Here is a 27,683-nt window from a genome sequence, read left to right as displayed (position 1 = left end):
GGAGAGTGGGAAAGTATTCAGGGAAGGCTTTTTTCTTTCCAGGATAGTCCACATCCACTGGCAGAAATAAATTTCCTAATAAATATAATAGAGAAGGCCAAAAACTTCATCATCAGATCAAGACTGTTTTGTCATGAAAGGGCTCTTTAAAAGATGTCCTACAAGTCCACAGGAAAGAGTCCTAAATTACAGGATTCACAAATAGGGGTTTAGCATCGGGAGCGAAAATGAGCCGGCGGAAAATATATGCATCAGACAGACTTTCCTCTCACCCTGAGGCACCCAAAGGAATCAAACAACCCCAAGCTATAAGAGACGCCAAAAGATGACCTGGTTTCGTTTTCCCTGGCTTTAGGCAGATGAATATCTAAGCCACTTAGAAGATATATTTCTTCCTTAAATTCCAGAAATGAATCCTACCAATTCCCTGATCATCTAGAGTTTTCTGTCTTTTCCAATTAAAGTATTTTCTTTTCTCAATGAATGATAGCCATCTCTTCCGTCTTTCACATTTGTGTAGATTTTATGATAAACCTGGCCTGTGAATTCTTGCCATTTCACAGATGAGGAAACGGGGGCTAGCAGGGTGTAAGCACTTGCTCTAAGTCACACAACTGCTTGGTGGTGGAGGAAGGATCTGAATCCTTTGTCTTCCCCATCCTCCTCCCATCCCTTCCCGTTAATCTTCCCCATCCCCATTTCTAACGCTTATGATTGGAGGATATTTTAAAGATCACTTTGGAGGACAGGGAATGCATATTCTGTTTTCATAATTTTAAAAGTGTCCTAACATCCAGTGGCCCTACAACTAGTTCCTACCAAAACACAGCTCAGGAAACTATTAGGATGAGGGCATGGGTCAGCATCACAAAAAGTCATCAACACTACATTCTTTTTCAATCCAACCACAAAATGTCCTACCATTGATCACCACCACGGTTAACATTTACTTGCTCCCGGTCTGGCAATTATGTTCTTACAGAACCTGTAATTTGAATGATTTGACACAAAAACCCGCGTGATGAAGACCAGGGACACATCTCTTGCCCCATAAGCGTGGGCCCATTAATGTGCTACAGCGAAGGAAACCACACAGTATAGGACCACCGAACAAAAGAAGAGGAAAGGTTTCTGTAGGATTCTGAGAAATTGTGGTTGTAGGTGAAATTGCATGAAATGTTGTTTCGCTCGGCTCAAAGCAGAATAGGGCTTTGTGCAAAAGAATTAGCATCAGGACTGGCCTGTGAAAAGGACTCAGATACTTCCTTCAGATACTGTGTAGCTAAGATAAATGCGAATGTCGTGTCTGAAGGTCTCTTACCTGAAACTCTGCCTCTGGGTGGGATACGAAGGCTGTTTCTCTGTGTTAAGGTGACTAAGATCCTGGTCAGGAAATGGTGGGCTCGTACAGAGGTGACTTCAGACAGCCAAGTTTCTGACAGTCTGTAATTGTAAAATGCAAGATTTCTTAGTACTACGCATTTTTGTTAGTTAAAAATACAAATCACATTGAATAAAATAACAGATATATTCCTGTTCCTAATATTTGGATCTCTGTATATAGTCTAAGCCAGACAACAATATGCTAAACCATAAGTCAAGCAAGTTCTTATTTTATTTCACTAGATGGGATAGAGTTTCTGACAACTACTAGTACATTTTCACTGCTTTGAAGTGACTCAGAATTGGGCAAAGACGAGGAGTCAACCACCACTGTTTGTTTTGTTTTTTTCAGAGAGGAAGGTAGAGGGAGGGAGAGATAGAAACATCCATGATGAGAATCATTGATGGGTGGCCTCCTGAATGCCCCCTACTGGACATGGAGCCCCCTACCCAGGCACGTGCCCTTGACCGGGAATCGAACCCATGACATTCTGGTTCAGAGGTTGATGCTCAACCTCTGAGCACGCTGTCTGGCCAGTGTTTATACTCCACAAAGCCCTGTAGTATTGTTAAAACTTTGCCACTCTCTTATCTGAGTGACTCTGAGAAATCATCTTACAGATCTGGCTTTCCGACAACTGTGGTGGAGTGCAATGGTCCACAAAGTCACAGGCCTTCAAGGACTGGGACTCTGGTGGACCAAAGAATGTATAAAATGATTTAATCAAACCAAATATAATTTGGAGACAAATTCCGCCTGACAGCCATCAGCATCCTTTGGACAATGTTATCTTAACCTAACTTCCAACTATACATTTATTTTCTATGCCCCCATTTTTCTTAGCCGTGGCTAAAAAAGACAAAGCTATGTTATCAGTCATCAGTTCACTTAATTCCCCTTGCCTTTTTCAGGAGCCCAACTTCATCCTTCACAAGGAACAAAACCCTTAGCCAACAAACCTAAGCATCTACTACTGAAATTTAATTGATTCCTTTACAAATATTTTCAATATACTTTGAAGAACTCAATATGTGTGCTATGTCACACGTAAAAAGCAAGGAATACCTCAATTTAAATTTTATTTCTAAAACCTTATCAGACACAAAATAAATAACATCCACATTTATTTTGGCCTTATTGTCCCATGAAGAGTTCTTTTCCTTCAATTGCAGTATCTGCCTTTGTCCTGCCTTCCTAAAATGTATAATTACTGTGTGATCAGGAACTACTTAGGACTTATTTTTCTTTCCTTTCCCTCTCCACCCCCCAAAGAGTATGGCACTGTTTACATAGTAAGTGTCTCATGAGTCACTAAGAAATAGGCCAGCTCTAATGGCCGATAACCATGCCACTCTCGTGGTTTGGGTGGTTATTTCCATGTAAACAAGGAGAAGCAACATGTTGTTTTACTGAAGCACTGCACCATTCTTTCCATAGCAGAACTGCTACACATCTTTTATGAGCCATTTTAGTTTTTTGGTTTGGTTTGGTTTTGTTTTAGGAATTCTTGCCTCATTGCAAGAAATCAGGCCTGTGAATATTATAGCCTCACACTTGGTCATGGATAGTGAACAAGAGAAAACTGTGATAGGTGACAACACTGGATTCTTCAACTTGTCACATGGTCTGTAAAAGCTGGCTATTCAATGAGTAATTTTTCTAAAGCTATAAACCATCAAGTATTCATTTCAAGGAGAAAAGCAGGAAGAAAGACAAGCATCCTTCAGTGATATTGGAATTGCTGCCTCAGCAGCTGAATCCACCAATCGGGAGTTCTCATTTCAACGGGCAACCACAGCTTTAGGAAATGACCTTGTGTCCTGGCGGTCAGCACCAGGCCAGGGTATATAAAGGGCCCTGGAGGGGTGGAAGATATTTACACCTGAGAACACCCAACTCCTCTCACCAGTCCAACTTCAGACACCACCATGACCGGCTCCTGCTGTGGCTCCACCTGCGGGGGAGGCTGCTGCCAGCCCTGCTGCTGCCAGCCCTGCTGCTGCCGAGACCCCTGCTGCTGCCGCCCCTGCTGCTGCCAGACCACCGTGTGCCGCCCCGTGACCTGTGTGACCCGCTGCACACGCCCCATCTGCGAGCCCTGCCGCCGCCCCATCTGCTGTGACCCCTGTGGCCTGCAGGAGGGCTGCTGCCAGCCTATTGCCTGCTGCCCCATATCCTGCACGGCTGTGTTTTGTCGCCACCGTATCTGCTGTGAGCCCTGCGGCCTGCAGGAGGGTTGCTGCTGCCCCATCACCTGCTGCCCCACATCCTGCACGGCTATTGTCTGCCGCCCCTGCTGCTGGGCCTCCACCTGCTGCCAGCCCATCTGTGTGCAGGCGCCCTGCTGCCGGCCCCCCTGCTGCCAGCCTGCCCCCTGCCGCACCACCTGCAGGACCTGCCCCTGCTGCTGCTGAGCTGCCCACAGGAAACATTCCAAGTGTTCAGAAATGTACAGATTTTCCCACCCCAATGGGTCAGATGAGAGATAGTACCTTTGCAACCTACCTGCTCTTCAACAACTAACTCAACAGTAACTGTCTATCCATTTTCCATATTATTAAACAGCTCATCCTGGCCCTCCTTGAGAATCTTTAGAAAGATTCCAACTCTCATCATTTGAGTTTGTAGCTTTAAAAAAAATGAGTATACAAAGACCAAAGTTCCTCTTGAATGAGACTCTACCCTACTGACTCATCATCATTCCTCTGTTTCAGATGGGATATTTTTCTATGAATAGATTACATTTATGCTGGTGTTGTGCACGGTAAAATAATAAAGTTTTACTTCTGGGAAGCAAATGTGTTTCTCTTCGTTGTTTGTTAATCTTCAAAAGCTTAGTTTTTGCTTAAGTTATAGTATGCAGAAGAATCAAAGGAAAAAGGATTTTCCATGGCCATATTTTTAGCTTTAGAAACAATTCCAGTACCTAGTCTGTAATTTTAATAGCAATTCAAATAATTCAGAACATCTTATGTTAAGTACCTTCATATTTCAAGCCACAGGTTTTGTGCTGATGCTGAGGAAATGGAAAGACTTCAGCAGGTCTCTCTGACCATGAGCTTGACTCATGAATCATCGGCACATGAGGGAAGAGGGAGGAAGCCTAAATCAGAACTCTAATTCCCTGATTTAGAAACCACACAGTGATTAACGTCCCTTGGTACCTGGGAATCCCTAACAATTGAGTGCCTATGCTAGAAGGACCATATCCCAGCTTTTTCCATGGTTCCCACCAGCACCACTATGGTCAATTCCAATTTCAGTGGAGTCACAGTTGCTGAGCAGAAAGAGAGAAATGTCCCTTGGTTGTAAACATTCCAATTTAGAACTCCAAATAATTTTACCATTAAAACAATGCTAATGCAGTTGAAATAGTGGTAACATAAATCCCCATTGGATACGTTGTTGTTAAAAACTTTGAGGCTGGCCAGGAAAACTATTATTGTGTTACTGAGAAATATGTATTGAGTTCCCAACATCTGATCTATAGGAGTTTTTTGGAATGTGCTGTCTGTATGCCTGGACATATCTACTGCCCAGTGAAGGCAGTCAGGCAAGATAAGCTTTGTGAAGGCCTAGATCTTAACTGACTTTGCTCACTACTGGATTCCCACTGACCTACACAGTATTTGGCACATAGTATATGACCAGAAATTATTTGTTGAATCATTGAATAAATTCTAAGGGTTGGAAGAGTGACTCCAACTATCTCCTCATGCTAGACATGGGCATTCTTACATTAACACAACAAGCCATCTCCAGAGGAACAGTATTTTTCTTGAAATATGGTAAAAGTTTCTCAACAGGAATTCCATTATATTAAAATATTAACATTGTCAGTTCATGCACAATGGAGTTTTCTCTTTACTAAGGGTTTAATAGTTTACCAATGGATAGGCTCACAGGTCCAATTTCCTTCTACATATTCTTAACTGCCATTTTTAAAATTCTCTAACTTCATTTGTTTTCCTTCATCCCAGAATTGTTCTTGTTAGCCTTCCAGAGACTTCCTCATCTTACAATAATTTCTCAGATTTAGATTGCTTAGTTTCCTCCCAGGGTCATCATTATTATTGGATCATGTTTGCTTCCACAGTAACTTCATGCCTGGCCAGCCATGGTGGCTGGTGCAGGTCTAGGTAAGTTGCAAGGGATTGTGCGAGCAGAATGATCAAGAATAAGGCTTCAGCTGGAGCCTCAGCCGCAGACCTAGAACAGACTTCATAGTAAAGCAAAAGGTCAGAGCCAAGCAAATCCAGAGGCAGAAGCGGAAAAGTTGCTGAGTGACAAGATTCTCCTCCAGGCTGTGACAGTTTGAGACAACTGAATATCACAGCTGGTTCTGTAGGCAGGAAGAAGCTCACAGTACAGGGGGAGACAGTGGAGCAAGAGGTGTTGGGGTATGCACTAGGCGGGCCTGGAGACCACCTCTGGCTGGGATCACTACCCAGGGATTTTGTCATGCTGGATCGCATCTAGTTTGTGGTTTTGTTCATAGTGCCCCATGGCTACTCAATTATGTCCAATTTTTATTACTATCTCCTTAGGAATTTTGAGAAGGCTGCCTGGGAGATCATTCCCCCAATTCCTAATATTGGTGAGACATAGAGTCCTTTCAGGCAACTAAAAAAATTAGCCATTTCACATATAACAACGGTATAAAAATAAACTCACTGATAATATTCCTAAATAAAAACAGACGTTGCTTAATGACAAGAAATATGATACCCACAATTCCATTCTTCAGTTTCTTGGGCTTACAAATAATGTTCCCACAGATGTTTTTGGAGTAAGTATTGGTATCTATACAATACTTGACCTTAGGGAAGCCACTTTTCTAGTTCTTTATGTGTAAAATGAGGACTATAATAATTCCTACCGCATAGGATTGCACAAAGAATAAAGTAAATGCCTTTATTGCCTTTGCATAATGTTTGGAACAGAGTTAGAACTCAGTGATAGTGGCTAGCATGAAGGTTATAAATAATGAAATTCACCTTGTTATGGGAATATATAATTATGAAAATCAATGAGCATGTAATTTAAAACTAAAAAAAAAAAACCAATTCATAGGATGGAACGGTGGTTACCACAGACTGGGTTTGAAGGGAAAGAGAAGATAATTTTTTTAAAGAAAGTACAATGATGGTTGCCAGGGGCTGGAGAGACAGTTGGTGTTTAAAGGTAGAGTTTTAGTTTACAAGATGAAAGAGTTCTGCAGAAGGATGGTGGCAATGATTACACAATAATATGAATGTATTTAATGCCACTGAACTGTACACACAAAAATGGCAAAGATAGTCAATTTTATGCCACATGGATTTTACCAAATATTTTTTAAAAATGGAATAAAAAGAAACATTGATGATAGAAGTTTATGAAGATGCATTTCTGTAGCTCCAACACATAGACTGAAAAATTCTTCTTTTCCTGACAAACCATGACTTTAAAAACATTCCTTAGTATTTTTCTGAACTTGTTTTGCCCAGGAGGCTTAGCAGTGCAAAAGGACACTCAACTTGGGGAACCCACTTCCACGCTCAGTCAGTCACCCTAAGAGCACGACAGCTACTTTTGTGCTATCAAAACACCAACTGGTAAAAGCATCGCTAAATTATAAAGATAATTGGAGACTTTGAAGTTAATGTCATTAAGTACAGATTTGAACCATAAATAGCAAAATATAATGAGTCTTGACTAAAAAAGGAAAACAAGCAGTCTTTTATGAGTACCTGAGCACCAAAAACAGTGTCCAAAGAATTCACTAGCCTATCAGTGCCATTTCAAAATAAATAAACAAAAACAAGGAAATAACCGTATGTCCTGGAGGTCATCTGAACCAGACCAGGGTATATAAAGGACCCCACAGGGGAGGAAGACATTCACACCTGAGAACACCCAACTCCTCTCACCAGTCCAACCCAGCCCAACCCCAGACACCACCATGACCGGCTCCTGCTGTGGCTCCACCTGCTCCAGCTGTGGGGGAGGCTGCTGCCAGCCCTGCTGCTGCCAGCCCTGCTGCTGCCGAGACCCCTGCTGCTGCCGCCCCTGCTGCTGCCAGACCACCGTGTGCCGCCCCGTGACCTGTGTGACCCACTGCACACGCCCCATCTGCGAGCCCTGCCGCCGCCCCATCTGCTGTGACCCCTGTGGCCTGCAGGAGGGCTGCTGCCGCCCCATCGCCTGCTGCCCCACGTCCTGCACGGCCATTGTCTGCCGCCCCTGCTGCTGGGCCTCCACCTGCTGCCAGCCCATCTGTGTGCAGGCGCCCTGCTGCCGGCCCCCCTGCTGCCAGCCTGCCCCCTGCCGCACCACCTGCAGGACCTGCCCCTCCTGCTGCTGAGCTGTGCATCATCCCTAAGGCCCCTCAGTAGATGGCCGGGTCCATCCTGCTGTCCCTTAGCTTCACTGCAGAACAACGTGGCTTTTCTTGAGAAGAGCATTTCTCATTTCTTCAATAGTTCATAGAGACACTGGGGACACCTTTCCAAGCTAACTACCAATGAAGAGCACCCTGTCTTCTCAAGATCCTGGTCTAGCTCCAAATCATGGTGTCTGTTTTCTAATAAACATTGTGCTCACAGCCTAGCAATCATGGTCTTTGTGATATTTCCTTTCAGTGGATTTCTGTCTCTCTGTTTTGACCAGAGAACTTCAAAACAAGATGCCAAATAAGCCTCTTACGTTGTTTAATACAATAATCTACGTCTGCTTAGTTTCCTTGTTATCCTTGTAAACAGCATTTATAAGGCCCAGGAGCTGATGAGGAAGGTGGACATGGCTATATTTTCATCATGTAGAGAGTTACTTGTGCTCATTATTCAGACACACAAAACACCTTCCGAATGATCAGTAAGGAGGCTGCTCTTGTCTGACATATAGAGTCCCAGTCCGAGGGTTCTTTCACTGACCTGGCACCTGTTAGCACAGCATAGAAAGCCCAGTACCTTAAAGGTAAAAGGAATCTTAGGTGACATCTGGCCAATCATCTGGTTTTGAAGCTGAGGAGCAATGAGAGATTAAATAAATTCTGACTAATATAATCTTAATCCTATATAATAAAAGCCTGATATGCAAATTGACTGAACAGCAGAACACCTGGTCGCTATGATGCCCAGTTGCTATGATGCGTACTGACCACCAGGGAGCAGACTCTCAATGCAGGAGCTGCCCCCAGCCCACAGGCCCCAATGCGGCCAAGGCGGGTGCCAGTGGGGGGCCCCCCCGATCACCCCGCCGGTTTCCCCACAGATTGGCCCTGATTGCCAGCCAGGCCTAGGGACCCTACCTGTGCACAAATTTTGTGCACCAGGCCCCTAGTGTAATTATAATCACCAAGGCTCAGAAAAGACCCCGGAGAGTCAAGCCCCCCCGACAACAAGCCTTTAAGTCTGATAAGCCCTTTAGTGTAGTTCCTCTGCCCAGAGGAGCTCTCCCATCTTCTGTGACCAAGTGTAAACTACACCTGAATAATGCATTCCCTGTGATGTTAATGATCTGATTATTACTTAGAATGTTATTCACAGTGCTGACTCTTGCGGATTATAAATCCACACCAACTCCCAAGGGCTGCTTATCTCTGAACTTTGGGCATTAATGGCATTATATATGTAACCAAAATCATAGAACTCATGGGAATAGAGCACAGAAAGGTGGCTGCCAGGGGCTGAGGTGTAGGAGAAATGGGGAGATGCTGGTCAAAGGATACAAACTTTCAGTTATAAGATGAGTAAGTTCGGGGATCGACATGTACAGCATACAATACAATGTAGTTAACAATACTATACTGCATACCTGAAAGTTGCTATGAAAGCAGAGCTTTGATGTTCTCACCACCACCACCACAACAAAATAATCATGTGAGGCGACAGATATGTTAATTAACCTTACTGGCGTGAACATTCTGCAACATGTATGCGTCAAGTCGTCACAATATACATCTTCCTTATGCCATGTTATAGATCAATTATACCTTAATAAACTTGGGGGGAGGGAAGAGCAGAATATACAAGTTTTTATCTAGGCCCTGGTTACTGCTTTGAAAAAAATCACATATGTCTATGGACAAGAGAAAGGATGTGACATGTGAGCGATGCAAAGGTCTTCACTGATGAGACCGCTTGACTTCTCCCGCTTCTGTTTTCCCCAGTGGTGACTACATGTTTAGTCATTTTACATTCCTTTCAAAGTTTTGAAATTATGTTTGAAATTCCATTTAGGGAGCTTTAGCTCCTGGGGCCCACGGCACATTCTTTTGAATAACGAGAAAGATCCTGAAGTTATCCCAAACCCTGGCTAGTGAATAATAGGAAGTAATGAGATTGTTTCCAGGCAATTCCTTACTGCCTCTGCCTCTGCCTCTGCCTCCAGGGGAAGCATGTCCATCACATGTCTAGCAGAGCCATCGCAGGGCAGCTGTGTGGCCTCCCAAGGCAATGCCTCTGAATAAGGTATTGCACATGTTTGCATTGCTGGTGGGAAACCCCCATCTTGTCACTTCTTAGTCATAGCACCATGTGCAGGTAAATTAAGAAAAAGCTTCTCATGACATCATTCTCGATCACATACACAAGAAAACCAAGTATAAAGAAATGCCATATCTCTTGCCCCGCTGGTATAGCTCAGGGGCTGAGCGTCAACCTATGAAACAGGAAGTCACGGTTTGATTCCCCACATGCCCAGGTTGCAGGCTTGATCTCCAGCAAGGGGCATGAAGGAGGCAGTCGATCAATGATTCTCTCATCACTGATGTTTCTATCTCTCCCTCTCCCTTCCTCTCTGAAATAAAAAAAATATATACATATTTTTTAAAATGCCATGTCTCATGATCAGCTTTCTGTGATCAGAAGGACCAGAGATATGCACAGCATGAACTGGAGAAAAGAAATAAAAAATAGATGGCAGCCTTGGATGCTTTATTCCAATACTTACGTGGTTTACAAAAACAAAGTTTTGCGCTTCCCATACAAGTATATGAGCTGAAGTCTTATTCAAAGTACACATACATTCCATTATAGCAAGTAATATGTAGTTCCAAGGAAGGACACGTGCAATACCTGTGTGATTAACATGAAGGCTTTTCAGAGAGCTCTATGAGGGTCAAGGTTAGGATCTAGTCATTGTTCTATAAACCCCTATATTACGTTTAATTTCTTTTAAATATTACAATTCCTACAGAACCATTTGTCCAGGATTCATCAGGTGCTATCTACTCAAAATGAGCATCAAGAGTTGCTATCACCTGAAACGACTGTGACTGTTTAAATTTTGATGATAAACAGCATGAATATATCAATATTTAATGTAAAAAAAATAGTTCTTTAATGAGATCATGAGTCTGTCATGAGCAATGCAACCACTAGTCAAAACAACTTCTACTTAATTGGCCAAAAGATAAACAAGAGGGGTCACCTGCACCAGGCCAGGGTATATAAAGGACCCCACAGGGGAGGAAGACATTCACACCTGAGAACACCCAACTCCTCTCACCAGTCCAACCCAGCCCTGCCCCAGACACCACCATGACCGGCTCCTGCTGTGGCTCCACCTGCTCCAACTGTGGGGAAGGCTGCTGCCAGCCCTGCTGCTGCCAGCCCTGCTGCTGCCAGCCCTGCTGCTGCCAGCCCTGCTGCTGCCGAGACCCCTGCTGCTGCCGCCCCTGCTGCTGCCAGACCACCGTGTGCCGCCCCGTGACCTGTGTGACCCGCTGCACACGCCCCATCTGCGAGCCCTGCCGCCGCCCCATCTGCTGTGACCCCTGTGGCCTGCAGGAGGGCTGCTGCCGCCCCATCGCCTGCTGCCCCACATCCTGCACGGCCATTGTCTGCCGCCCCTGCTGCTGGGCCTCCACCTGCTGCCAGCCCATCTGTGTGCAGGCGCCCTGCTGCCGGCCCCCCTGCTGCCAGCCTGCCCCCTGCCGCACCACCTGCAGGACCTGCCCCTCCTGCTGCTGCTGAGCTGCCTCGAGCAAGCAATCAACCTTCTCTATCCAACAAAACTCCCACCCTGAGCCATTAAGACCTCAAGTCAGCCAGAAGTTGCATGGAGATCCAAACTCATCTATTAAGATTTGGGCTGTTCTCAAGTCTTTGTAATAGTAGCAACTTCTTTCTTTCCATCTTAGATCTCAGGTCTTTCTGGCATGTTTGGTTTCTAATAAACTTCTCTTCTTTGGCCTAGCAATCACAGCTTTGGTTTTACTTATTCCTTCTAATTTTGTTCATTAAATTTTAATAAATGTGCTGACTGACTACCATCTGCAAGTTACACACGGTACAGTATATAATAGAAAGTAAAACTAACTTTAAGATGTTCCCCTCTTCAAGAAACTTCCAGAAAGGTGAATCAAATTAATAATCACTCAACTAAAAATTAGAATATGAAAAAAAAAACAAAGTACAACACCCTGTTTGGTATCAACAAGAAGTCACTTTTGGAGAACAAGAAAGACTGGAAGGAGAACCCAGCATTTTATAAGCGTTAAGATTTTGGGGTACAGTTCTGAGGGAAGATGGCATTCTCAACTATGGAAACAGTATGCACAAAGGTATAGACAGGCTGTTCACAGGAGCATTGCCTGGGAGCACTGGATATATGTAGACTAACAGTGGAAGGTAAATTTGGATAATTTGTGTGCTTTGAATATTAACCAAATGAGTATACCCTTAGGGCAATAAGCATTAAGGAGCTGTTGAAAGCCTTGAGGCAGGGGAATGGCATGACAGGAGTTGGACGTTGGGGCAGTTCCTATGGTCACTGCTTATAAAAACAGAAGACCACAGGCTATACATATGATGACTATACAGGAACAAACTGAGAGCTGAACTTAGATGATGGCAACAGAATAAAGAAGACACAAAGAGGATGGCAGACCTAGAAACTCTGAAGGAATATTAGCTAGTCTCAATGTGGGAAATAAAAAACAATTAGGAAGCAAATGTGATTTACTGCAGTTCTAGAGGGAATTCTTTTGATCAGCAGACACCTGAAAGAATGTTAACATATTTATGCTTATTTACTGTGTGTTTAAAACCACTACTCCACCGTGTATTCTGCCTTCCAGTAACATTCACATTCTTGAGCTATTGAAAAATATTTTTAAAACAGAAGACAACGAATTTTACTAACTCTAATTCTGGACAGCAGCAGAAAATAAGACGAACAGATTTAGAAGCGAAAGATAAGCGTTTTATACCCAGCTCTTCTGGCTATGTACTGCCTATGTGAATGTAGCAAGTCAATAACCTCTCCAAAATGCAGCCATTCCTAGACTCAATGGTATTTTAACATCAACTGGTGTTCAGAGGGAATTAGAAGTAGTTCATAACATTAGCACCAATGTCCCAATTTAGAACTTTGAGATTAAATGGGTCTCTATTTGACTCTTTTCCTTGGTTAATCCCTCCTATCAATACTATACTGATTTGTGCACTAGAGAAAAATGTGAGGCAAGCAGATTAGGTTTTGCTTTCTACATAACCCTTTAGTACCTCATACATAATAGGATTTAATAAACATGTGCTATTTATAAAAAGAATGATGTCAGTTTCTGTACCTATAAAATTAAATGGTTGAACATGATTTATTAAGGTTTGGATCTCTAATATGTAATGATTCCATTTAACCATTTTTCAACTTCATACCTACAGTCATGGTTATCATATGGCATGAACATCTTTATTGACACTGGCATGAATCACTTTTTAATTCTATCCTTGTACTAACCAACACCTCTACCCCATAAAAGTTAACTATGTTCTTCTACTCATGATTGGAAGGAAGGAATAAGCCTGCCATAAGTAGCAACACTATGTTCTTTTGGCCATAACTTTTTTTCATTTCTCCCCCTGTAACCATAAACATCAATTTTTTTTTCTTTTAGCAACTACCAGGAATTGTTTCCATTTTACTTTGCACATATTAAACAATATTTGATCATCCATTTCCTGTCCTGCCTTATAAGCACTGTGATCCAGAAAAAGTATTTCCAAGTTCCTGCTATTTCTTTTTTTTTTTTTAATATATTTTATTGATTTTTTACAGAGAGAAAGGGAGAGAGATAGAGAGTTAGAAACATCGATGAGAGAGAAACATCGATCAGCTGCCTCCTGCACATCTCCCACTGGGGATATGCCTGCAACCCAGGTACATGCCCCTGACCGGAATCGAACCCGGGACCCTTCAGTCCGCAGACCGACGCTCTATCCACTGAGCCAAACCGGTTTCGGCTCCTGCTATTTCTTTTATTGGTTCACCCTTATAAATTAAATTGTTTTGCTCTTTGGTCTGATATTCTTCCATAAGACACAAGGTGTAGTTAAATAAAATGACGTAAACTGACATGAATCCCACCTCTGAGAAATCAATACTATCCAGATAAACTGTATAGCAATGATTTTAATGTTTCATAGAAATATAAATTACACTTAAAATTTTTTGTGATTTTTTTCCTAATTACTAGATATGAATTTTAGCCCTTATTTTAAATTTTTGATAACAAAATATCCATAGTAAATTGGAATGGAACAGGTTTTCTTCCATATATCCTCCTGAGTGATAAATGTTTCCTCAAGGCTGAAGTTCAGGGGAGAGCATAGAAATTGGAAAGATCCAATTTCTAGAAAGATCTATGAATTTCTATGAAGTGGAGTTTATCAGAGTTTCTATGTGGGTGATTGTAGAGACTGATATCTTATTAATCTAAACAAATATAAAGACAGTCTTACATAGCCCGGCCAGCATAGCTCAGTGGCTGTGCATCGACCTATGAATCAGGAGGTCACGGTTCTATTCCCAGTCAGGACACATGCCTGGGATTGCAGGCTCAATCCCCACTGTGGGACACGCAGGAGGCAGCTGATCAATGATTCTCTCTCATCATTGATGTTTCTATCTCTCTCCCTCTCCTTTCCTCTCTGAAATCAATTAAAAAATATATATTTGCGGGGGGGGGGGGGGGAGATAGCCTTACATAAAGGCAATGGTTAACAATAACAGTCAACGGCTAAATTTTTTTTTCTGAAGACTTGAGTTTTGGTGAATGAGAGTCACTTTGTCAAGTAAAAATTACAGCATTGTTTGGAAACAAAACAAAAAAACAACTCTACCAAGGACCACTGAACACATTTGGTGAGTACTACCAGCTGAGCAATAAGGAAAAACCAATTTGGACATATATTTAAAATAACTCAGTATTTGAATAATCAGAGGGCCCTGGGAAAGCTTGTTTGAAGAGTAACAAGATAAAAATGCTATCCATGACACAGAACTGGCCAAAGCCTATAAAAGGCCCCAGTGGAAGAAGCAGCCTTAACTCAGAAACTCCTCCGAACAACCCATCTCTCAACCCAACTCCTGACACCATGGCCTGCTGTCAAACTAGCTTCTGTGGATTTCCCAGCTGCTCCTGTGGGACCTGTGGCCCCAGCTGCTGCCAGCCAACCTGCTGCCAGACCAGCTGCTGCCAGCCAAGCTGCTGCCAGACCAGCTGCTGCCAGCCAACCTGCTGCCAGACCAGCTGCTGTGGGACCGGCTGTGGCACTGGCTGTGGCCAGGATTGTGGCTGTGGAGGTGTGAGCTGCCGCACCAGGTGGTGCCGCCCTGACTGCCGCGTGGAGGACACCTGCCTGCCCCCCTGCTGCGTGGTGAGCTGCACGCCCCCAACCTGTTGCCAGCTGCACCATGCCCAGGCCGCCTGCTGCCGCCCATCCTACTGTGGACAGTCCTGCTGCCGCCCAGCCTGCTGCTGCTACTGCTGCGAGCCCACCTGCTGAAATACCTCCTTCTGATGGGAATCCTGAGAAAACGGCACATCCAAACTAACCAATGTTAGAGCCTCAACAAACTTCTGAACTCTATATACTCATAACCCAGCTTGCAACCTCTTGTCATGAAGCTGCTTAATTCCCTAAGATGTCAAGTAATGTATAACAGAAGACCAAAGTATTTCATAGACCTGGATATCAACCGAAGTCCTACAATCTGAAAAGACGGCATGATAGATTACCATCAATATCTCCTGAAATACTTCAACAGCTCATTGGGTTTGGAATTTAATAAAAATTTTCATTCTTCAGTGATGAAGTCATTGTTGAAGAGTTCTTTTCTTTTAAACTTGTTATTGATACTGGAATTATCCAATATCTCAATACATGTGGCATAGCACTGTGGGTTTTCATTACTATGCCTTTAATAATGGTCTTTTAAAAGGGGGCTTTTCTTTGTTTTGCCACTAAGTGGTCCAATATTCTGCAGCCAAAACATATGATTAAAAGAATTTCACCTCAATGTTTTCAAAAGTCAAAGAGAGCCCTAATCAGTTTGGCTCAGTGGATAGAGCGTCGGACTGCGGACTGAAGGGTCCCAGGTTCGATTCCGGTCAAGGGCATATACCTTGGTTGCGGGCACATCCCCAGTAGGGGGTGTGCAGGAGGCAGCTGATCGATGTTTCTCTCTCATCGATGTTTCTAACTCTCTATCCCTCTCCCTTCCTCTCTGTAAAAAATCAATAAAATATATTTTTTTAAAAAATAAAAAAACATAAAAAGTCAAAGAGATAGAATTCTCCACTAGCACAACATTACAAGAATGACACAGCTTGTTGAGCCTACAGCTCTTTGTGTGAAGAATAAGGTCCTCCTTCCTCTAAGTGGGCAGAACACCCCATCAGGGCACAGCCTACACATGCATATACAACACCTCTATTCCCTCCTCTACCACTCTCCTGGCTCCCATCACCTTGGGATGATTTAGACTAAATGCAGCTTTTACTTACAATGGCTTCAACTCAGAAACACCAACATGAGCCCGGTTGGAACTCAGGAGAGAAGAGAAAAATCTACTTACATGATTTAGGATAAAAAGTTGAGGGTGTTCATTTGCTTGGTGCATCAACCATGTCTTACCTTTCAGGCATTTAAGGAAGGCAGCTGCAACTGATGCAGAGAACTGATTAAATGGAGCTTAAGAAATTGAAAGAATACCCAAAACTTATAACTAGAAAATGGAACCCTGACATCTTAAAGAAAAATAATTCAACAGATTAGTATCTATAAAAAATTGAGAATAACATCCTCTCTTCTTATAGTTCTGGAATTGTCTGGGCACCATAACTTAAATGAAATCATTAAAATCAAAAGGAACAGGCATAATAATTTTAAAAAGCTTTAAGTGTAAGCTGGTATTCCCCTCCCCGCTCCCCCAAAAAAAGACAGCAATAGAGTATCCAGCATTGAAACAGAATAGAAAATCTACACAGGGGGAGATCACAAATGATTAAACTTCTTACTCTATTTGTTTGAGAACCAATCAGGAAGCAAGGGACGTAAGTGGTAAGACAAAAATCTTGATTTTCTTTCTTTATTAGGAAATGTAAGGGGATATTCAGATTAGTCTTCATTCTGTGGCAGAGAGGTAAAATTGTCAAATTTTAAGCATCATACATTATGTGATGGTTAATTTTATGTCTCAAGTTGATCAGGCTAAGGCAGTGGTTGGCAAACTGCGGCTCGGCAAACCGGGGCTCGTGAGCCTCATGAGGCTCTTTGGCCCCTTGAGTGTGGCTCTTCCACAAAATACCGACTTCTGCGCATGCGCCACGAAGTTTCAATCGCACTGTACATGCGCGCCCGCACGTGGTGTTTTGTGGAAGAGCCACACTCAAGGGGCCAAAGAACCGCATGTGGCTCGAGAGCCGCAGTTTGCCGACCACGGGGCTAAGGGATAAGCAGATAACATTATTTCTGGGTGTGCCTGTGAGGGTGTTTTCAGAAGAGATTAGCATTTGGCCTGCAGACTGAGTAAAAAGGATGAACCACCCTCACCAACACAGCCAGTCATCAATTAATCCACTGAGGGCCCGAATAAAACAAAAAAGGCAGAAGGGCAAATTTGCTCTCTTGCTCGAGTTGGGACATCTGTCTTCTTCTGCCCTCAGACCAGTGCTCCTAGTGGGACTTCTCAGCCTCCATCGTTGTACGAGCCAATCCCACATAATAAATATATATATTTTCACTAATATGTACAGGGGTAGGCAAACGTAGGTTTACAGTTGTCCATATGGAAAAAGACATTCCGGTTACGATTACTATAGTAGCTTTATTAACTCAAAAAAATGTCACTCACAACCTGCTTTTGCCCACTCCTGAATTTATGTATCTTGTTGGTTCTCTTTCCCTGGAGAATCCGGACTAAAACATCTTATTCTTAATAATTCTCTAAGGGCAACTAAAGATCAGAAACATGAAAACTGAGTTAAATTTTGCAGTGAGAAAGATGTTGAAAGCAATGCCATGGTAGAGAAGCACAGACATGGAAATATAATATATAATGCTACTCTATCGCCAGTGCCCTTGTCAATATGAATTTCAACTCCTCAAACATCGGAAATGTGTGCAAGGGGAGGTAAGTCATTTTAGTATCAAAGATTCTGCTAAATTTAGGTATGAATTAGCTCCTGCGATTGTAGTAACGAGAAATCCACATATTTAAAACACCCAATGTGGAAATATTAGCTAATCAAAGAATCAGTAATACAAATTTGCTAAAGGAGAAGAAGCAAAAATATTCACAAAGAACCATACCTTTCAATTCACATTTGATGTGGAATTTCAAAATGTCTTAATTCATCTGGGAAGAGTTATGATCAGAACTCAAAGCTGTCATTTCTAGAGAAGCAGAACTAACACTTGCCATTTTGATTCAAACCCCCTATGTGGCACTGGATTTGTCTCCAACAACTACAGCAAACTGCATACTCTAGGTCTAATACATCACAGTACGCCACATACTCCAGTTTTAATATATTAAGATTGTGATTTTTATGCAGTTAAGAGCATTTATTCTCAGCACAGAAAAAAATTGTAACTATGTGTGGTGATGGATCTTAACTTACTGTGTGATCATTTCACAATATATACATACTAGAGGCCCGGTGCACGAATTTGTGCGCAGGTGGGGGGTCTGGCCAGCCCGCCCCGATCAGGCTGATTAGGCCTGGCTGGCCGGGGGGAGGGACCATGGGTGGTTGGCTGGCCGGCCCCACCCCCTGGTCAAACTCTCGGTTGAACTCCTGCTCCAGGGGACAATTTGCATATTAGCATTTTATTATATAGGATATCAAATCATTGTTATACACTTAAAACTAATACAATATTATATGTCAATCATATCTCAATTTTAAGAAAAGAACATTTAAATCTATAGAAGAGCCTAAAATCAAAGATTGGATGAAGTCACAAGTCAAGTAGTCACAAGTCACGTTCGTTAACTCTTTCAGCACTTAAGATTTTCTTGAAGTATACCTATTATATAGCTTTTAAAAATAAAATCTCCTGCCCAGATGGCATGGCTCAGTGGTTGTGCATTGACCTATGACCCAGGACGTCACAGTTTGATTCCTGATCAGGGCATATGCCCGGACTGTGGGCTCGATCCCCTGTAGAGGGTGTGCAGGGGGCTGCTGATCAATGATTCTCTCTCATCACTGATACTTCTATCTCTCCCTCTATCTCCCTTCCTTCTGAAATCAATAAAAAAAAATTTAAATTAAATAAAATCTCCAGAGAAATCTCTAATCACGGAGTTATTACTCAAGCTAAACTCTGTCTTTCCTCCCTCTACTCTCCAAAAGCCTGTAAAAAATAGGGCAAATTTCCATTGGTTTTCCCTAGAACACCTGCTTACATGGAAAAGACTGTAATGATTGAAAGTTTAGTCTGGAGTTAGATGGCATGGTTCGAATTTCAGATTCACCATTTGTTAGCGTGAACTTGGGTGAATGACTTAAATCTGTTTGTGGCTCACTGTCTTCATAGAAATGGTTTAAAAGCAATGATACCTACCCTGTAGGGTTGCTGTGAAAATTAAATGAATTGATGCAAGCAAAGTACTCAGAACTGTTTGGACACATAAGTGTTTCAAAAATGTTTTCAGTACCAACTCATCCATATTTCCCAGCCCCTGATGAAAGCATCCCGTTCTGGCTGCTGAATCACTCTGCTGCTCTGGCAAAGTGAAGAAAAGAAAGGGTAGGGAAGGGGCAGCTGTCGACATTGGAGGCCACGTGGCTGAGCATCAAACTGTCATGTGAGACCCAAGAGCTCAATTATTAGGGTCAACATGGAGTAATATTGACACTCCTTAAAGGTGAGGCATCGGCCAATTATTCTTTGGGCAATGAGCAGATTGTAACGAATATGGGAAATTAGGGGTTACGTATTCAGTGAACACTAATGACTACTGGGCCACGGTAAAGAATCCTAATTGAAGACCAAATAAAATAAACCTTCAAAGGCTTTCAAAAGGTTGCACAAATAACTCAGGGACAAGGCAATTATCATTCAGAAACAAGTTATTTAAACACAAACAAGGAAGAGACTTTGGGAATTATGTAAATAATAGCTGGTCAAGGCTTATAAAAGGCCCGATGTAGAAGTTATCACCAAACCTAAAAAATTTCTCCAAGCAACCCACCTCTCAATCCAACTCCTGACACCATGGCCTGCTGTCAAACTAGCTTCTGTGGATTTCCCAGCTGCTCCTGTGGCACCTGTGGCCCCAGCTGCTGTCAGCCAAGCTGCTGCCAGACCAGCTGCTGCCAGCCGACCTGCTGCCAGACCAGCTGCTGCCAGCCAACCTGCTGCCAGACCAGCTGCTGTGGGACCGGCTGTGGCACTAGCTGTGGCCAGGATTGTGACTGTGGAGGTGTGAGCTGCCGCACCAGGTGGTGCCGCCCTGACTGCCGTGTGGAGGACACCTGCCTGCCCCCTTGCTGCGTGGTGAGCTGCACGCCCCCAACCTGCTGCCAGCTGCACCATGCCCAGGCCGCCTGCTGCCGCCCATCCTACTGTGGACAGTCCTGCTGCCGCCCAGCCTGCTGCTGCTACTGCTGCGAGCCCACCTGCTAAAAGCCAAGTTAATGATTTTCAACCTGAAGGTTTAACTTCCAACTCAATCCATGAACTAATTATTTCTTCAACCATTCCTGGACTACTAACAAGTTCTGGAGCTTTTATTTGACTTTTGTTGTGGGAGTTAGCAAATACTTGAGCCTCGCAGACCTGATCTCCCCACTGAGGCTGCCAAAATACAAATTTGACTCAAGAAATGGGAAAACCAATTTGCATTGGGCTTGACCTTCAGCAAGTATTTGATCCCATGCTCCAGGACTCAGTGCTGCCGAAGCCGGGGAAGAACTATCTATACTTCTTAGACGCGTTCACCTCCTCTACTCTACCATCCTTCAAACTGCACTTCCCATAAAAGAGGAATACTATACTAAGGCCTAATAAATTATATTTATTTGGTGCAGCAGACATATCTCCTTTTCTTCATTGAGTGTACTCATGATGTATTGGTATATTTCATAGAAAGTTATGCAAAATATTTTAATCTGGTTTTGCTACCCCACACTGCTCTTCTTATACAATGTTAGGAAAATTTTTGATGAGATCCAATGGAGGTTAATTCCCATAAAAACATCCAGAAAAGGCAGTTCTAGGGCCTCAGAAATGGCACAGCTCTATGACCAAGTCCTGACCTCACACAGTGCTTTCACAACCAGAAAGCTACAGAAGCCAGGACCTCTGAATCTAGCGCCAGAATATGAATCATTTTTTTTCACATCTGTTAAAGGAATGCTCTTTCAGGCAATCTTCAAACACTGATAATGTATGCTAGTAAATCCCACTCTTCCATTTACACGTGGTCTTGCAGAATAAAGCAAGAGAACTACAAGTTGGAGAAATATGCTTTTAATTAGATGGAGATTTTTACTCCAAAAACTTTTCTTCCCTAATTTCTGAACTGAAAGTGAGGACAACAAAGATTTGCTCTATTTTTAGAATCAACATATTGTACATTGGCTTAAAATGTATGCTTAACAAAAATACATATGTATTATACATATACATGCATTTATATATAATACTTATAAACAATGAATTTAAACACAAGTATCGCAGAATATTTCACAAATTTTTGAGAAAGGATCAAGATTAATTCATGGTTTCTTGGGATTAGAACTGGATGAGACTGAAGGTATTCTTTTCTATTAAGAACTAGAGGCCCGATGCACAAAAATTTGTGCCCTGAGTGTGAGGTGTCCCTCAGCCCAGTCTGCCCCCTCTCACAGTCTGGGATCCCTCAGGGGATGTCCTACTGACAGGTTAGGCCTGCTCCCTAAGCTGTCTGGCCTCCCTCTGTGGGAGGTGACCCGGCCAATCACGGGAAGGTGCCGCCCCCATCACCCTGCTGCTGCTGCCACTGCCAGCCGCTGCAGCTGTGCCGGCCCTCCTCAGCTCTCGCAGCCACTTTTGTGGCTTTGTCAGGAAGGACGTCCGGTCTATCCAGTCTAATTAGCATATTACCCTTTGATTAGTATAGATATTACTTTGGCCCTGACTGGGTGGCTCAGTTGGTTGGAATGTCATCCTGTACACCAAGAGGTTTCAAGTTCGATTCCCAACCAGGGCACATACCTAGGTTGCAGGTTCAATTGCCCATCGGGTTGCATACAGGAGGTACCAAATGATGTTTCTTCCTCTTTATCTCTCTCTCTCCCTTCCTCTCTATCTAAAATCAATAAACATAGCCTCGGGTGAGGATAATAAAGAAAGAATGTTACTTTGGTTAAAATTCCAATGCTTTATTCATTTATAGGCTAATAAAAATCAAGTAACTAGAAAGCATGAATAAAGAATAACTTGTAAGCAAAGAATCAGTTACCCTGACACAGCATCTAGAAACCTGATCCAATCCAGAAAACACCCCTTGAACACCAGAACAGAAAGGAGGACAATAAATAAATAAATAAACAAACAAACAAACAGACAAGTGACTTTGGTAGGAGGCAAATTCGGCTGTTTATCATTACCATACACTGCTCATCATTCATTCCTTCTTTAATTCAACAAGTGCATACTGAGCATGGACATGCAGATGGTGCAGAAGGTACTATTACGAAACCAAGGCGAACCAGACATGGGCAGATCATGCCCTTCAGGAACCAATGATCTGGTGGAGCAATAGCACAATTTTCGCCCTGGAGGTGTCTGAGAAAGCATCTCATCTTACAGATGAACAAACCAATGCTCAGAGGGACTAAGTGACTTTTCTGAGGTTCAGTCACTTAATGGTAGAACCAGTGTGAGAAGCCTCTTTGGTTGAATGAATTTCTCAGTTAAGAGCTCAGTTCCCTACAACCTGTGACCACCTCTAATCACCTAACTCTGGACTTGTTTAAAGTTACTTTCAGCTTAAAATTCTATGATTTTTTTAAAATTCAAAAAGCACAACTAAAAACAATTGAGATTTTATCAGTAGGGGATGACTGAAGGGAGTGTGGTGTGATCATACTCAGGAATACCACATAGCTATTTAAAAGAAACAATAACAGTATGTACAGGATAGGTCAACAAATTGGCTAATCTGGATGAAATGGGTAATTCCTATCGAAACTGAATCATGGAAATATAGAAATCTGAACAGAGTTATCGCTAAGACGGAGACTGAATCAGTAATAAACAACCTCCTAAAAGAGAAAATCCCAGTATCAGACGGCTTTATTGATGAATTCTACCAAACACTTAAAGAAAATGAAAGAAGGGGAAACACTTCCAAACTCATTCTATGAAGCCAGCATTACCCTATACCAAAGTCAGACAGACACTGTAAGAAAAGAAAATTACAGACCAATATCCCTGATTAATATTGATGCACTATCCCTTGACAAAATACTATCTAACAGAATTCAAAAGCACATTAAAGGATATACACCAAGACCAAGTAGATTTTCAACATATAAAAATCATTCAATCCAATACATCACATAGCAGAATGAAGGGGGGGAACACATGCTTATCTCAATAGATGCAGAGAAAACATTTGATGAAATTCAAGTCTTTCATGATTAAAAAAAAAAAAACTCAACAAACTAAGAATAGAAGGAAACGATCTCTGCATAATAAAAGTCATATATGTAAAGCCCACACCAAAATCATACTCCATGGTGAAAGATGACGTGTTTTTTTTTAAAATAAAATTTTATTTTATTGTTGAGAGTATTATAGAGGCCCCCCAATTATCCCCACTTTACCCACCTTCTCCCAGCCCCTGCCCCATCCCAGGCATTCACCACACTATTGTCTGTGTCCTTTGGTTATACATATATGTATATGAGTTCTTTCGTTAATCAATTCCTGTCTCCCCCCCCCCCCTGCCCTCCCCTCTGGGACATGTCAGTCTGTTCCATGCCTCCCTGTCTCTGGACCTATTTTGTTCATCCATTTATTATATTTATTAGATTCCACTTGTGAAATCATATGATATTTGTCTTTTTCTGACTGGCTTATTTCACTTAGCATATTATTCTCCAGATCCCTCCATGCTGTTGCAAAGGGTAAGAAATCCTTTTTTACAGCTGCATGGTATTCCGTTAAATGTACTACAGCTTTTTTATCCACTCATCTACTGATGTGCACTTGGGCTGTTTTCAGACCTTAGCTATTGTAAATAGCACTGCTATGAACATGGGAGTGCATATATTCTTTCTGATTGGTGTTTCGGGCTTTTTAGGATATATTCCTAGAAGTGGGACCACTGGGTCAAATGGTAGTTCCATTTTTAATTTTTGAGTAAATTTCATACTGTTTTCCATAGTGGATGCACCAATCTGCATTCCCACCAGCAGTGTACTAGTATTCCCTTTTCTCGACATCTTTGCCAGCATATGTTATTTGTTGCTTTTTAAATCTACCACCTATTAATATGGAATGGTCTGCTCTTTCTTTGGTTTCTCCTTGCCCTTTGTGTATGCGGGCCAGTTTGCAAACCAAAAGAGTATTAACCATACAGCCAAAGGTGTAAGCAACCCAAGTGTCCGTTGATGGATGAATGGATTAAAAAAACTGAGGTATATACATACAGTGGATATTACAGATGTCAGAGGGGTGGGAGAGGGGAGACTGGATGAAAGAAGGTGAAAAGGTTAGCCAAAGAACATATAGGCATAGTTCATGGACATAGACAATAGTGTGGTGAAGGCCAGAAGGAGTGGGGAGGGGATGGGTGGAGACAGGCAAAACAGGGGTGAGTGAATAGGGGACATCTGTAATAGTGTCAACAATAAAATTTTAAAAAAGAAGTTCTGACACATTCTACAACATGGATGACTCTTGAAAATATAAGCAAGTCACAAAACAGACAAATACTGGATGATCTTACTTGTATGAGGTAACAAGAGTGGTCAAATTCATCAAGACACAAAGTAGAATGGTGGTTGCCAAGGGTTTGGGGAGGAGAGAAAGAGAAAGTTGTTTAATGGATATAGAATTTCTGTTTTGCAAGATAAAAAGAATTCACAATGTGAATTTACATAACACTAGTGAGCTGTACTCCTAAAAATGGTTAAAATGATAAATTTTATGTGTATTTTACAATTAAGTTGTTTAAAAAATAGTATAGCCCTAGGTGGTTTGGCTCAGTGCATAGAACATCAGCCTGTACACCAAAGGGTCCCAGGTTCGATTCCGGTCAAGGGCGGGCTCAATCCCCAATAGGGGGCGTGCAGGAGGCAGCCAAACAATGATTCTCTCTCATCATTGATGTTTCTATCTCTCTCTCCCTCTCCCTTCCTCTCTGAAATCAATAAAAATATATTTTAAAAAATAAGTAGTATAGGAGACCCCGACTACTGAATTATAAGATCTATGTGCATAGATGCTGCTTCATGTTGACAAAAACAGAAAGAAAGGTATTGAAGAACAGGTACCAAACTTAATATTGATTATCTCCTGGAATGCTACTTTTGGAAGGGATGTGTGTATTTTGGGGTAGGGAGGGAAAATATTAACTTTTGGTACTGCTTGACTTGTTAAAGTGTGTGTTCATTACTGGCATATATTCTTAATTGAGTACAGTCAGAAAACAATCTATAAGCTAAAGTCATTAGGGTCTCAGTTGGGAATATGTACACTGACGATGAAGACAAAAGCCCGCTAGAGCTCTGAGGATCCTGAAACTTGCACACTCTGATCACAGAAAGGCATACTTCTTTTGGATACTGATGAACCAAGTGAGTGCTCATGTCTTGATGACACTAATGTTAGTTATTCAAGTCTAGACAACGTGTTTATGAATCATGATCCTAATTGAGTGACCACCTACAAAGAAAATGTTCATTTAGATAGACGCTGCTTGAAAGTTATCAAAAGACAGATTCGACAAAGCAAGCCAGGGCCGTGGTTGGCTCAAGTTTGGTCCCTCATGTGGCTAACACTAAGAGGAGCTGCCATGATTGGCTCCCACAATGAGTCTTCACTTGCCCCCACGGGGCAAAGAAGAAATGTAATGAGACTTAATTGAGCAATGACCAAAGCAGGCTATTAAAATGCTATTTATAACTTTCTAAACAACTCAGGTACTAGCCAATCAGAGACTGACTTTGCAAATAGTTTCAAGGAAAGATGCTAAACATTAGGAAAATAGGTGTCTCTGGGGACTATATAAAAGGCCAGATGTAGAAGGTGCAGCCAAAACTCAGACACTTCTCTAAACAACACACCTCTCAACCCAACTCCTGACACCATGGCCTGCTGTCAAACTAGCTTCTGTGGATTTCCCAGCTGCTCCTGTGGGACCAGTGGCCCCAGCTGCTGCCAGCCAAGCTGCTGCCAGACCAGCTGTTGCCAGCCAACCTGCTGCCAGACCAGCTGCTGCCAGCCAACCTGCTGCCAGACCAGCTGCTGTGGGACCGGCTGTGGCACTGGCTGTGGCCAGGATTGTGGCTGTGGAGGTGTGAGCTGCCGCACCAGGTGGTGCCGCCCTGACTGCCGCGTGGAGGACACCTGCCTGCCCCCCTGCTGCGTGGTGAGCTGCACGCCCCCAACCTGCTGCCAGCTGCACCATGCCCAGGCCGCCTGCTGCCGCCCATCCTACTGTGGACAGTCCTGCTGCCGCCCAGCCTGCTGCTGCTACTGCTGCGAGCCCACCTGCTGAAAGGAAGGTTGCTGGTTACTTAAGAATGAAAGGAGCAACTCAGGAAAACTGCCTTGATCTCTAAAGAAGTGTTCAGCTTTACTTGGATGCTATGTATCGCGATGTTTCTAAGCCGCTCAGAAATCATAAGTCTTAGGCCCCTCTTGAGTGTGCTGAATTCTCCCACTGAAAACAAGTATTAACCAGTGTCAGATCAATGACAGCTCTGTCCTCCTCCCTATTTCATGATCCCCACACATTTTCAGACCTGCTTTCTCCTTCAATACCCTGTTAATTTAAAATAAAATGTTTACTTGTGCTAAGCAAACTGAGTCATTGTCTTCCATCATTCAGCTTGTCCACCTTCAGCTGAAATTCAAGAGAAGTGGATTTGCACTTTGATAATAATCCTAAGGCATAAACAAAAAGTCTAAACCAGAAAAATACAAGTTATATTATGCTTTCACCCATCAGTTAATGAGATGTTCCATGCAGTAAATAATACCTGCAGTTATCCAAAAACTTACATGCTCCAAATCTATTATGATTAGGTCTAAACTAATAAGGCCACTTTTAACTAAAATGTTCAGGTTGATCAAAGCTATGGGATTTCTGCCTAGATGTACTTCTACGACTTTTAATCTCCTTCCCTTTAATCTACTAGATGTTCTCCTTCATGTATGCCTAATAGCTAAAGAAATTGAAATCCGGACTAAATAGATTTGAAAGTATCTATCAGATGCTATCAGACACTATTTTCCAAGAGCATTTAGGTTTTAATTCCTATGCCTTGCCCTAATATATTCTTCCCACTGACCCCCAAATTGATCTCTACGCTTCAACTCCCAACACTCCCCTCCATTATAAGTATGTATAAGGTGCATCACTGGTCTAAACGAAATTAGAATAAACAGCTATGTAGATAGCCACTGAGTTCCACCAGCACCACATGTCAGACACATGTATCAGAAAAATGAAACAACTATATATTCTGCACTTTGCGATCCAATTTGAAAGATGTTCTCTTAAGAAGTTAGCACAAATCTAGACCCAAAATACCTTTTACCAATTAATTTTTAAGTAATTTGTGTGCAGCATACAAAATACAACATGACAAAATATCAGACACTTTAAGCCGTCTTTTCCAAATTATTTACAAGCACTCAGCACTTACCTCTACCATTTAATTAGTAGCAGAATAAAGGAAATGGCAGTATATCCTTCAAAATGTCATAACTCCCAGATGCTTTTCCTGAGCCTTGGTTCAACTATCAAATGCAGAAAAAATTTTCAGCATTTCCTTGTCTCCTTTGACCATAACAAG

At 42.4% G+C, this 27,683-nt stretch overlaps 6 protein-coding genes across 6 annotated transcripts; all 6 read left to right on the top strand.

The window, feature by feature from the left end:
* Positions 1–3,312: 3,312 nt before the first annotated feature.
* On the top strand, positions 3,313–3,798 carry LOC308532580 (uncharacterized protein; the record flags this gene model as incomplete). Its single annotated transcript, XM_081110092.1, has 1 exon — positions 3,313–3,798. The coding sequence occupies one exon, from the start codon at positions 3,313–3,315 to the stop codon at positions 3,796–3,798; it is 486 nt and encodes a 161-aa protein (XP_080966218.1).
* Positions 3,799–7,328: 3,530 nt separating this feature from the next.
* On the top strand, positions 7,329–7,730 carry LOC308532414 (keratin-associated protein 2-2-like; the record flags this gene model as incomplete). The annotated part of the gene is made up of 1 exon (XM_081109863.1): positions 7,329–7,730. The coding sequence occupies one exon, from the start codon at positions 7,329–7,331 to the stop codon at positions 7,728–7,730; it is 402 nt and encodes a 133-aa protein (XP_080965989.1).
* Positions 7,731–10,908: 3,178 nt separating this feature from the next.
* LOC308532410 (uncharacterized protein) lies at positions 10,909–11,343 on the top strand (the record flags this gene model as incomplete). The annotated part of the gene is made up of 1 exon (XM_081109859.1): positions 10,909–11,343. The coding sequence occupies one exon, from the start codon at positions 10,909–10,911 to the stop codon at positions 11,341–11,343; it is 435 nt and encodes a 144-aa protein (XP_080965985.1).
* A 3,405-nt stretch (positions 11,344–14,748) lies between these two features.
* On the top strand, positions 14,749–15,159 carry LOC308532385 (uncharacterized protein; the record flags this gene model as incomplete). The annotated part of the gene is made up of 1 exon (XM_081109830.1): positions 14,749–15,159. One exon carries the CDS (start codon positions 14,749–14,751, stop codon positions 15,157–15,159), a length of 411 nt encoding a protein of 136 aa, XP_080965956.1.
* Positions 15,160–19,881: 4,722 nt separating this feature from the next.
* On the top strand, positions 19,882–20,292 carry LOC308532411 (uncharacterized protein; the record flags this gene model as incomplete). The annotated part of the gene is made up of 1 exon (XM_081109860.1): positions 19,882–20,292. The coding sequence occupies one exon, from the start codon at positions 19,882–19,884 to the stop codon at positions 20,290–20,292; it is 411 nt and encodes a 136-aa protein (XP_080965986.1).
* A 5,677-nt stretch (positions 20,293–25,969) lies between these two features.
* On the top strand, positions 25,970–26,380 carry LOC308532412 (uncharacterized protein; the record flags this gene model as incomplete). Its single annotated transcript, XM_081109861.1, has 1 exon — positions 25,970–26,380. One exon carries the CDS (start codon positions 25,970–25,972, stop codon positions 26,378–26,380), a length of 411 nt encoding a protein of 136 aa, XP_080965987.1.
* Between the last annotated feature and the right edge of the window lie 1,303 nt (positions 26,381–27,683).

Source organism: Myotis nattereri (assembly GCF_964212035.1).
Source record: "Myotis nattereri genome assembly, chromosome: 16".
Taxonomy (NCBI): Eukaryota; Metazoa; Chordata; class Mammalia; order Chiroptera; family Vespertilionidae; genus Myotis; species Myotis nattereri.
The sequence above is the reverse complement of the archived record's forward strand: the minus strand, read 5'-3'. Positions and strand labels throughout refer to the sequence as shown.